The sequence below is a fragment of the Sciurus vulgaris genome, assembly GCF_902686455.1.
Source record: "Sciurus vulgaris genome assembly, chromosome: 9".
Classification (NCBI taxonomy): Eukaryota; Metazoa; Chordata; class Mammalia; order Rodentia; family Sciuridae; genus Sciurus; species Sciurus vulgaris.
In genome coordinates, this window is record NC_136469.1 from 105,255,840 (window position 1) to 105,268,857 (window position 13,018).

Sequence of the window (13,018 nt, forward strand, 5' to 3'; positions counted from 1 at the left end):
TAGGTGTTTTTTTGAGCATCTACTACGTGCCCTCTATCTCTGTAGTAGATACTGGAAATAGAGAGATGAAGGTGGTCTCGAGAGGGACTTAGATAAGTCAGCGATTACAAGATGGTCCCTGACCTCCTGCGTGACTGAGGGTCACTGGCCACTCTAGGTCTTATTTCATGCACACCGACTACAGCACAGTGCCACAGTTATTCGTTCCTAGGTCTCCACCCTTCCCTTCCTGAGCACAGGGGCTCTGAGTCACTTTTGGCTGCCTGGTACTTAGCATGAGGCCCAGCGTGGAGCAGGTGCTCAATCTGTGTTTGTCAAATTGAATCAGGGAAGTGAACACATCTCAGGAGCAATCATGAGTCTGTTTGATGTTGAAAGATTGAAACCAGGGTCATTTTTCATCAAAGAAGGAGACAAGAAACATATTTCTTTCTGTAATGTGCTGGGAAAACTATAAATATAGAGCTTTTATGCTGAAAGAAGAAATCATTTTCTTCTTTTTAAATATTCTATAAATAAAGATACACCTGACTTTTTAACCACCACTGAATTTTACTATTAACATTTAATTAAAAACAAATTTTAGAATCACTTTTAAAAACCACAATTTATTATCTACTTTTTAAATCTGGTGGTGGACACAGGGATGTCCGTTAACAGGGATGTCTGTTAAATAATAATAATTATTATTATTATTTATATCACACATACATAGACACTCCTTTTGTATACATTAAAAAGGTATAATAAACCTTAAAAATTAAAAGTTTTTAATGATAAAAAGCAAATAAATAAAAGAAGTGCTGCTCTGTTTTGCCTTGGGAAGAGAGAAAAATTCAATCATTCCATGTATACTGGGAATAATAAGCTATGAATCTGTGTAACTATTATTTTATTTTATTAGGCTTTTAGAAGATGCTGTCAACTTTTAAGACTGCAGAATTTAAATACTCTTTCTTAAGGAGAAAAATCTCTTCATCTAAGAATTTATGATTGAAATTCCTGTCCACACTAATAAACTTTCTAATAGAAAAAGCAGCATCAGAATCCACTGCCAATCTTGACACAGTTTTTGAGCATAGCAGTGGAGACCATCAGAAGATCAAATAAAAATAAAATAAAGTTTCTCTTCCCTAACACCACGTATATTCCGTAAACACACACATACACACACAATGTAAGAATGCCCTTCCTCATTACAATGCGATTTTTTTCTTTGACTTGCCAAATACCACTTTGTCCAATATTCTTTTGTACCTTCTAGGCCAGTTACTAGTACTTCTATCTTATTTAATTTCACATATACAGCCAGACACACACAAAATATGTATACATATGTATGTGCGTATATAAATATTATACATATGTATATTTATATATATATATAACCATACAGATATATGTATGTGTATGCATATTTTTCCTTATATGACCCTATGATGCAAGGATATTGCTACCATCATTTTATAGATGAGGAAATTGAGGCCCAGAAAGGTTGAGTAACTTGCCCTCAGGTCACATGGTTGGTCAATGAAGTACCAGCAAGGCTAATAACAAAGAGAGACCATGTGGAAAGGACACTTCAGAACCAAGGCCTCCACTGTGTGAGTGGGGCCACCTTGGCCCCTCCAGCCACAGTAGAACCACCAGCTGATTGTACAAGTGAGCCCAGGAAAGAGGAAAGAATAGAAAACTACCAAGTCAATTTACACAATCGTGAGAATATCAAACCTTAGTATTTTCAGCCATTACAATTTGGAGATGGTTCATTACACTGTGACAAATAATTGATGCAGCCTGTAATTCCACACTCTCCAGGTTTTCCTTGGACTCTTCTGAGCTCTCCTCAGTCTCTTTTTTGAGATAATATGTCTTCTCTCCCCTTCCCCACCACATTCAATGTGCCTTTATTGGTGAAGTTATGAGTGTGTCCCTCAAGGGTCCATGTCATGGAAGCTTGGTCCCCGTGTGGCTGTGTTGAGGTGGTGGACTATTTAAGAGGTAGGGCCTGATAGGAAGTAGTTAGGTCATAGCACTCCACCTTCAGAAAACGCTGATGCTGTCTGCAGAGGGACTCACTTCTCATTAGAACAGTTTGTTAAAACTGAGGCCACCCACATATTTGACCCCTTCAGCATGTGGCCACTTCCCCCTCCTCTTCCCATGTTAAATGATGTGACACAGCAAAGGGGGCCCTCGCCAGAGGCCGAAAAGATGGGGCTGCCAATCTTAGACTTTCAATCTCCAAAACTATGAGTCAAATAAACCTCTTTTCTTTACACAGTACCTAGAATTAGGTATTCTGTTAAAGCTACACAAAACAAATTAATGGGATTTTCTTCAATTTTCCTTTTGCACTCTTTTTTTTTTTTTTTTTTTTTTTTTTTTCCGGTGCTGGGGATTGAACTCAGGGCCTTGTAATGTGAGGCAAGCACTCTACCACTCTACATCCCCAGTCCCCCTTCTGTACTTCTTTAACTCATAAGTAATATCATCCACTTTCATGATTTAATAATTGCTTATATGGAGGCAACTCCTTCATCCATTATCTCCAGATTGGATTGCCCTCCTGAATTCCAGATCCATATATCCACTCATCCATTGGGCATCTCCATTAAAGTCCCATAGCTACCTCAAACTCAGCTCAAAGTCGAACTCTTCATTCTTGGAAAAACTGTTCTTTCTTATGTATTCTCTGGAATAATAAATGTCACTATCATAAACCCCTTGACCAAAGAGAACAATCAGAAATCCATCATGATTCTACTGTCCATGAATGAAGAGACTAACTCATTTCCCCAGTATCTGCCCTTTTTCCAAAATAATACCATTTTTAGCTGGGTATATGACCATCAAGATATCATACCTCCAAACTCTCTGTACAGCAAAGCATGGCCATATGACAGAACTGCAGTCAATGAGATGAAAGTAGAAGTATTAAAGGTCAGTTTCCTAGAACTTGCCTTTAAGGGTAACTTGCATATGCTCTTGGCCCTTCCTTTATCCTGCTAACTGGAATATGGATGTCATTTTACATGGCTGAACCACATGAATGGAGGCCATGGGCAGGGGGGCCGTGTTGAATGGAGCCATGGTAGAAGAGCTCAGGTTCCAGACACCTTGGAGCACCGTGCCAGCACTGATTTATCACTGAGACTTTTATGCAAAGAAAGGCACTTCTTTCTTATTCAAACCACTGTCATCTGTGTTTTCTGTCACATGCAGAAAACTATCATCACACCTTGTCACCTGTCTTTCCAGTGTTACACTCTAAGAAGAGTTAAAGTAGTAAATCAACACAAAATGAGCAATCACTTATCTCTGCAGATTCCGTCTCAAGACATGAAGTTAGAAACAAAATGAAAAGAACCAAAGGATCAAAAAAATCTACATGGGGGATTAACTAGATATAACAATTATATTTCTGATTTTAAGTCAGTGCCTTTGATATTCTGGTGTGTCATTCTCTCAAGGCTTTGATTTGTGTCTGAGTGCTCCAGGACAGAAATATATCTTGGCACACTGAAAATTCAAGCGTTTTAGACCAGAAAAGGTGATGGCTAATTCATTGTCAACTTGATGAGGCACTGACTAGATGATTAGCTGTTCTACCTGACATTTCATTTCATCTTTTACTCTCAGCATCATTACCTCTCACAATGTGGCAGATTCCATTTCTTAAACATGGCTACGACAGTATCTCCCTTTCCATGTAGTATCCTTACGATGTAACTGATATTCCTCCCATTTAGAGGTGAGTTTTGTTTCTTCTAATTGAATGCAATCAGACTTGTGACAAGAGCAGAAGTGACACCATGACTTAAAAAGCTGTCATATAAGGCAATTCGGGATCTTCCTGCTTCTCCTGGATTGTCACTCTAAGACCCAGTCACCATAAAGGGAGAAAATCCAAGTAGCCCATGGACAGGAACCAAGGTCCCAAGCCCAAAGCACTAACCTACCTCCTGTAGATCATCTGTAAGGGAGATTCTCTAGTCTCCAGCTGAGCTTCCTCACTGACACTGCATGAAGCAGAAATGATCTATCCTCACCAAGCCTGTGCTGTTTTTTTAAGCTAGTATGTTTGTGGTGGTTTTCTGTGCAGTAGTAGATAATCAGAACACTGTGATAGTCAGCTTTTCATCACTGTGACAAATACCTGAGAAAAACAACTCAGAGGAGGAAAAATTCATTTTGGCACAGAATTGCAAAGGTTTCTGTCCATGGACTGCTGGCTCCATTGCTCTGGGCAAGAAACGAGGCAAAATATCATGGTGGAAGAGTGTAGTGGAGAAAAGCTTCTTAGCTCATGGCAGCCAGAAAGTAGGGACAGAGAGGGAGGAGGGAGAGAGAGAGAAAGGAACCAGGGATAAGATAGTAGCCCCCAGTGACCTACTTCCTTCAACCATGCCCCACCTGTCTATAGTTGTTTTGTTTTTTTCTCTTTCTTTTTTTTTTTCTTTTTTTCCTTGGTACTGGGGATTGAATCCAGGGGTGCTTAACCTCTGAGCCACATCCCTAGCCCCCCCCCCTTTTTTTTTTTTGAGACAGGTCTTGAGAAGTTTCCCAGAACCTCGCAAAGTTGAACTTGCAATCCTCCTGCCTCAGCCTCCCAAGCCACTGGGGTTACGGACATAGCCACTGCACCTGGCCAACCTGCCTATGTTTTGCCTCCTCCAAGTAGTATATCTAAATGATTAATTCAACAAATGGATTAATTCACTGATGAGGTTGGAGCGCTATGATCCAATCATTTCCTAGAAGCCCAGCCTCTGGACACTGCTTCATTGTCTTCAACATATGAACTTCTGGAGAACATTCCAGATCCAAACCAGAGCAAACACATATTAAATTGGTGTATTGTGTTGTGGGGTTTTGTTTCCAAGCATGAAACAAAAAGAAGCATTTTACTTAATAAAACTGAAATCCTATTAAGATTATGTTACCTTCACATTGCCATGTTCAGTGAGCTGTACGTAATCTCTGGAACCAGGTGCTGAAGTGATATAGCCCAGAAATACCACTTGATTAGAGCAATTTTTCAGGAGTTTTGAAACAGCAATAGCCTGTAGTTTCCTGTCAAGGTCATCTCTAAAAAAACAAAAAACAAAAGTATCTCCTTTCTGTACTTGCAAAATAATTTTTTAAATTATTAGATAACTAAATTCCCAAAGAATATCTTCAAACAGTGTACAAAACCTAGAGCAATTCCTGTTTGAGTAAATGCCTTAAGTTACGCAAATGAACAAGGCCTAGATACAGTGCTTCAACTGAACAGGCTGACAAACTTTTGACTAAGAACAACATGATTTTTCTCCACAAATCATCTGGAGTCAAGATGATTTAAATATCTATTCTAAATACAGCACTTGTTCAACTTTTCATCAAAAGAAATAACAGCAGTAACGTGAAATCTGGTCATCAGCATTACAACTAAAGGACCAGTAGTCAAATAAAAAGAGACAGGAACAGATATCATTACCCTATGCACATGTATGATTATACGAATGGTGTGAATCTATATAATGTGCAGCCATAGAAAAGAAAAGTTGAAAAAGAAAATGCAATCTGTAAAAATAAAAAAGAAATAAAAAAAGAAAAGAAAATTATCAGGAAACCAAGTTATATAGTGGGGTGTGCAAATGACAATGAAGTAACTAGCTAACAGAATGCTAAAATTACACTGGAATATTTCACGGGGCCTTGGAGATGTGGTAAAGTAGCAGATGAGTTTCAATATGGGCAAATACAGAACAAAAAAATAACCCAAGCTCAATTTACAAGATATTCAGCAAGTAATGAATCTTGATTAAATCATCAATTACACACACACACGCGCGCGCACACACACACACACACACACACAAAAGAGAGAGAGACAGGAATACTGTCTCAAACATTCATTGAGCAGAGCACACCAAGCTTATTACCCTACTACATAGCTCCCTCAATTAAATACCTCAGCTCTCCTGCTTAAATATTGGCTGGACATGTTGCTTTTATTATACTAATAATAGAAAACATAAAACAGGTAATTATGCAGGTGTATCAAGCTTTGGGAAGCTTTATTGGGGAAAAACAGGACATCGTATTTTACATGATGCAGCCAGAAAAACTGAAACACTCCAGGTGTTTCAAACAAAATGAATTTAAGTTAGGGAATTCATTCCCTAGGTTATGGGAAGCCAAACAGGGGTCAGTGAGGCAACCAGAGGTTAGCAACAAAGAGAAACTAGCACCATCCCTATAGCCAGCAGAGGAGCAAGAGGAGGTAATAATTCAGAGTCTAGAAGCCAGCACTGGCTGGTAGGAGATGGACTAAGGAAGAGGTTGTCAGAAGGAGCTGGGACTAATCTGGGAATGAGCAGGGCCAGAGAAGAAATTTAGCTGCTACCAGGGATAATAGAAAAAGCAGAGAGAAGATGAGAAATAACCTGGTTTCTCTACACCTCTTACCCTCCAAACTTGCACTAATGCCATTGGCTAAACCCACCAGAAGCCAGAAAGCAAGGGACTTTGGGAAATTTGGTTCATTACTATGGACAATTGAGAAGAGCAAGAAATGGATCCAAAAACAAATAATAGACTAACTCAGGTACTTACATAGAGACATAGCTAATAAGTGATTGTTAAGAAGTAAATGACAAAGAAAGATTAAGAGGGAGGTCACTGGGGACTGAGAGGATTGGAGAAACCTCATTGAGGTAGAATCTGAAGACAGGACTAAGTGTACACAGCTGAGAGCTATTTAAAGATATCTCAAGAAATAGAAAAGTGAAAAGAATAACCATTTGTCAAGCACCTGACAGTGAATTCCCATAATCACTGAAGGCAGGTGGTAGGCCTATTTTCAAGTGAGGTCAAATAATACACCATAGTTATTCTCCTTCTCCCCTGCCCAGACCCAGTCCCTGGCTTTCCCTATGTCCTGGGTGACTCTGGCTCTTGAAGATCTCATCTCCTGGGCTCCCTTGTCAATTCCGGTTAGGCTTGTCCAACCAGAGACACTAGCAGATAAAAAGTTGGGGAAGAGTGAAGCCAGGTATTTCTTTCTCATTCCCTCTGGCAGTAGCTCATTCTTCATGTCAAGTGGTCCTCTTCCTGGTTCTAGATCTCACAGGCTCTGAGAACACGATTTCCTCTGCCTGCCCCTTCAGCTAGAAGGCTAGCAATGATTTCCCACTGTGACTAGCATCTGAGGGCCTCAGTATCTCCCATGTTCCCATGGACCCTTTGGATATCTTGGTAAATAGCTCTTTCATCAGGAATCAGGGAATTCTGTTCCTTCTGTGGGTAGAATTCAAACCCAGGTTTAGAAAATTCCAAAGTCAGTGCACATTCAAATATATTTTAGCAATATATTGCTGAAAAATAATTTGTAAATTTGGTTTTACACTTTCTCAAGAGAAAAATCTTATCTACTGAAAACAGTAAAAATAAAAAGTACACTATGTGCATGAGGAAAGGAGGAAGGAGCTAAGAGGGAAAGAGAGAGAGAGAGAACACATGTTACATGTTTTCTTTTGTGGTTAATAATTGATCAGCCCAGTAACACCACAATATGAGCTGGAAAAGAGGATTTTATCTGATTTTCAGAAACAATTAACTGGAATTCACCAAGGATCCCCTGCAACAGAACCCAAACTGGCGTACAAATCTAGTTCTGTTTTTTCTGTATATGATGCAGGTCATAGATTTAGAAAAAGGCAATGGTGATTAACCAGTGACTTGGCTAATTACCTAAAGTAATATCAATTTTCATTTTGGTATTTACCTAAATGACTTCTAAGAAAAGCTGCTATGTCCTATTTCTTGGTTGTAAAAGAGATACTTGCATGGTCAGTAAATTAAACATTCTTGTTGAATCAGCTAATAACATGCACAAGCATTCTGTTTTCACTCCTAATAGGATCTTCACATTTGTATGTCACAATCACTGGAAAAGGAAATCTCTAAATATTTATTCAAGGCAAGAATTTTTGTATCAAGTATTGTAGAAAACAAAGGCAAGCACAAATACATAATGATGGCTTCACAAATTATCCTAGTGCAAACCTCCTCTGTCACTTGTTGGGAGGCCACAGCGTTAACGGACAGGACTTCTGAAGAGCGACAGGACTTGTGGCTCATAAGGACAAAGACTGTTTCCGACCCTGTGCTTGGTACATGACAGAGCTTGATTCTTGTTTGCTAAATAATTTCTTTTTAAAGATACCCAATATGCCTTACATTTAGAGATGCCTGATTTGGTTTAATAAAAGCCAGCATTAACTAAGCCCTTACTAGATTCATGTACTTTGCATGAAATATCTTATTCGTATCTTACAAGAACTCTATAAATTAAGTACTATTATTGCCCCTAACTTACAAATGAGGAAACCAAGACTCAACACAGTTAAAGAACTTTAATGGATACACAGCCAGTGATGATTTAAACCAGATTTAAACCAGATTAGGATTTAAACCAGACTCTCTGATTCCAAGCTCTGGAATCCATCCTCCTAAGCATTAAACTACACTGCTTCACTGCCTGGAGTTACATCTCCTCAAAAGGGAATAGCCACTGTTGTTATGTCATTTTTGTCCTTATTAAATCAGATGCATATGATAACAAGCAAAGGAATGATGTATTCAGAAAGCATCAAGTAGGTGGTTAACAGAAAGTTAGAGAAGACAATCCTTTCTGTTTCTTTTCCAAGAACATTCCAAGGCCTGGTTTTTCGAGTCTATTATTTCCATTTGGGGAGACATTCTGGGGTGTGAAAGGAGGCAACGGGGGTGATCAAAGGAATAAAAGAGCAGACTCAACTGTTTTTTTGGGTTGAGACCTTGCAAACTTTAAATACAAAAGTACCCATTTTTTAAAGATAAACCCAACTGAAGTTAAATATAAGGCCGGCAATATGATTTCTGAATGTCTGTACTTGCTACGTGAACATTACTGAGAGAAGGCATTTCTTCAAACAGCTTTTGGAAAGAGATGTGGACCATCTACCGCATGTGCCTTCTAAATGCCTTCTTAGCTCTACAGAGGCAAGCAAGAGTCAGATAGCGGATGGTGTATATTAATCATATTGGATGTTTTGTGTAAATTTCCAGTGCTCTGACTTATTTTGGAAAATATTCAAATACGCTTTCACAGATCCACACATATTAGTGTGAGAAAAATTGAGGTCATTAAAAAAAAATAAAATAACAGTTTGCAGGCACATTGGTTTCGTTTGGGTGAAATTTAATAGTAGAATGATGTTGTTTTCCTAATGTCGCCTTAAAGTTCCACGGACATTTGTTGTCATTCATGAGGGCAGGCATTTTTGTGTTAAAGCACATAGCACTGTACATTTGTGTTTTAAATGAATATGTTTAGTATTGCAGATTATAAACTCTACACTTTTATCTTTGCTTTCACAATATATTGTTGGCATTATTAGTTATTTATTCAGTACTAAGTCATTGGTTGTGAATGTTCTTTAGGGAAAAAAAAACTCCTTCCCCATCCGTGCTTTTTTGTTGAGGGAATGACTTATAAAACCACCACTGGCCTTTCTCCACATCCTTTACTTTTAGGGAAGAATTTTCTAGCTAAGTTTGGAAGAATTAACTGGACATGCTTGTCTCAAGCCCTTCCTCTATGGAATCCTTTGGTTTGTGAACAGGGAGTTTTCTAACTGGTTCTTTCCACCAAAGGAAGAGCTTAACAGGGCAGGTCTTGCACCTGCTGGTAGGCCTGCTGTTTGAGGGGAGTCCATTTCCTGTACTGCTAGGGGACATATTAGCTAGGTCATATGGGCACATACACCTTGTTGTCCAAACAGACTTATCAGTATTAAAAGTGGAATTTTCATCTCCATCTGCCATATTCTTCTGCCTATCTATCAGTTGTTTGTGAATTCATGAAAGAAAAAAGGTACATCATTTAGCACCCTCAAATCCCAACACTACTCCTATTTGTGCCAATAATCCTATAGGAAAAGGGAATTTATTTTTTATAGTCTGGATTACCCATGGTTCCAACCACCTGTGGGTTGAGTTTGGGTCTAACTACTTCCTAGCTGTGTGTAACCCTGGCTGGTCAAGTCAATCTAACCTCTTTGCCTAGTGTCTTTATCTATACATGGGGGCTCTAATGGTACTGACCTCCTACAGAATAAAGATTAAATATGATGATGCCGTTAGCATGATATCTGCAGAGAGAATTACTGCACATTTCAGTAACTGAGGGCTAACAGCTCTAAGGCCTGCCTGCATCCCAAATGCTTCTACAGCTCATTATTGCAACCAGCAGTCAGGGGGAATTACTATGAGACGTGAAAAAAGAAGGAAGTAAGAAATATTATTTCATAGGAATCAGAGTAACATGTTGATAATATTTCTTGGCATTCGTGTAATAGTAAGCCAAAGAAACCTACTCATCGTTTCCAAAGTGTGTCACGACAAAATCCACCAATTTGTCAGAGATGTTAACAGTCAGAGTTATAGCTGGTGCAATCTCGCCCTCTGGTGACGGAAGAAGGTGATGCTCCGATTTCACAATTGGGTATCTTGATAACACCATAATCCTGTATAGGAAGGAAAAGAAAGAGGTACATCAACATCAGTCCCACCATAGCAGGCAGACGGGATGCAGAAGATGTATTAAAAAGAGATGTGTCACACTACAAGCGTCCCACTGAGGGGCATTCAGGGAAATAATGTGACAGAATTCTATGGCACCCTGCTTGTCTGTACACCACATCTCACTATTTAGCATGTCTTGCTGTGTCACACAAAGCACAGTACCAGTTCTGTTTTAATCAGCACTACAGAGACATGAAAATGGAAGCATTAGTAACATATAAAGTCCATCTTACCTGCATCATTATTCTAACAATACATTTGCATAAAAAAATCTAATATTAAGCAATGCATTCAGAATATACCTTGCCAGCAAGGATACAAAGTAACAATTTACAAAACTAGACATCAAAAATTCCGTAGCCAGCGGTGGCACACACCTGTAATCCCAGTGGCCCTGGAGGCAAAGGAAGCAGGATCTCGAGTTCAAAGCCAGCCTCAGCAAAAGTGAGGTGCTAAGCAACTCAGTGAGACCCTGTCTCTAAACAAAATACAAAATAGGGCAGGGGATGTGACTCAGTGGCAGAGTGCCCCTGAGTCCAATCTCTAGTACACCCTCCAAAAAAATGATTGCATAAACATATATAAAGGGGATCTACCTCACTCAAAGTCAAAGAGCTACATATGAAAAGGAGGCACAGAGCTCACGCCTCAGCCCACTTCTCTCTTCTGGCTGCACACACTGCCTCTGGGACTCCCTTATAAGGTCCCTCAGATGGAGCTCTACAGTTAGAAACTCTAAGGTCCGTCTCCAGCCAGGCCCGATCTACTCGATCCTCCAAGTTATACACTGCACATCACCAGATTGTCCTGGAGCATATTCAACTTGGCACATATCCACTCTCTCCTGGCTTCATCTCCCATCAGGTATTCAGTCCAAAAACCTAGACATCACCCCTGATGCTTTCTGATTTGTCTCTTCCCTAGCCCTGACCTCAAAGCCAATGGCAGGTCCTGTCAGCTCTATTCCAAAACTGTTCCTGCCTCGGCCCCTTGTCTCCATCACCATTGGCACCTCCTGCCTGTGCTGTTGCTTCTACCCCATCTCCTGTCTCCCAGCTCCCACTCTAGCTCCTCCAAGAATGGCCAGAAGGATCTTTTAAAATGTATATCAGACCAGATCACTCCCCTGTTTAAAATCTCCAGTGGCCATCCTGTCCCAGCTGGGTAAGAGGGGCCCTCTCTGCTCAGGTGTCCTTCCTTGGCTTCATTTCTTACCAGCTCCCCCTGGGCCTCCTCCACTGAAAGGCTCTCCAAGTTCCACCCTGCCTCCAGACTTTACCCTGCGGCTTCCTCAGCTCTTCCTGGGTCCTCATCACGGTATCTTCAGAGAGACCTTCCTGACTATGTCACTTATAGGACCACCATTCCCGTGGCCACCATCCACCTGGTCACTGTGTCTCATAGCTTGCTTTCTTCATAGTACTTATCAAAATCGCAAGTTATCTTGTTTATTTTTTTGTGTGTCCATGTTTACAGTTACAACTCAGCACCTGTGGAGAACTGGTTCCAGGATACCCCATGAGTACCAAAATCCATGGATGCTCAAGTCCCTCATATAAAATGACCTAGTATTGTATATAAGCTACACGCATCTTCCTGAAATCATCTCTAGATTATTTTTAATACATAATACAAAGCCTACACTTTACTTCATTCACACGGACTCAGTGCAGAGCTTGGTACATGGTAAATTCAAGTTTTTGGCTTTTGGAACATTCTAGCACTTTTTTTTCAAATATTTTCAACCTGAGATCAGTTTCCACAAATGAAAAACCTGTCGATACAGAGTTCCAACTGTATTCTTGTCTTTCCAAACTAGAACACATGCTTCCTGAGAAAGCATCCAAGTTAGACGGGATTGGCGTTATAACCTCAGCTCCTACCCCAAGTGGTTTATAATGGTAAAGAACTGGAAATATCCAGCAATGGGGAAACACTTTAAAAATTAAGGAATATGCATATCTTTGGCACCTCCCTATCCCCTAAGAAGCATCAGTGGGGCATATTCATAGGACAAAGAGATGATAATCCCAACTTTCCACTCCAAGCATATGCTGCCTGGCTTTTCAGGACTATATTCAGGATTAATTCCCAAGGTATACTCACCCCCAAGTGTGATCCCTGGTGCTTGGACCAAAGTCTGTATAGAAGCCCAGCTTCTCTCCTAGCCACATGGTTAAGTCATTGTTACCTATAAAGGGCTTAGAAGCATCACTCTCCAAAATTGTTATGAAATCTGCACCTGTTTAGAAAAATCAAAAACACAGAGAGGGGGAAAAAGGACTCAAGGCAATGAAAAAAGCAATTAGCAAAACTCTATTCTAGCCCTTAACCTTTTGCCTTTACTCATAAAACTCAAAACAAAGAAATTCCTTGTTAGTCACAAAAGGGACATGGTTCC

The 13,018-nt window shown here is 39.9% G+C and overlaps 1 protein-coding gene across 1 annotated transcript in view; it reads right to left on the minus strand.

The window, feature by feature from the left end:
- The window catches only part of CWH43 (cell wall biogenesis 43 C-terminal homolog), a 56,144-nt gene that overhangs the window by 11,677 nt on the left and 31,449 nt on the right, over nucleotides 1-13,018 (minus strand). Inside the window, exons 11-13 of the mRNA XM_079154032.1 lie at nucleotides 12,724-12,859; nucleotides 10,410-10,559; nucleotides 4,947-5,091 (exon numbers count right to left, since the gene is read on the minus strand). Coding sequence (XP_079010158.1) covers nucleotides 4,947-5,091; nucleotides 10,410-10,559; nucleotides 12,724-12,859 — 431 coding nt within the window. The remainder of the gene's footprint in view (nucleotides 1-4,946; nucleotides 5,092-10,409; nucleotides 10,560-12,723; nucleotides 12,860-13,018) is intronic.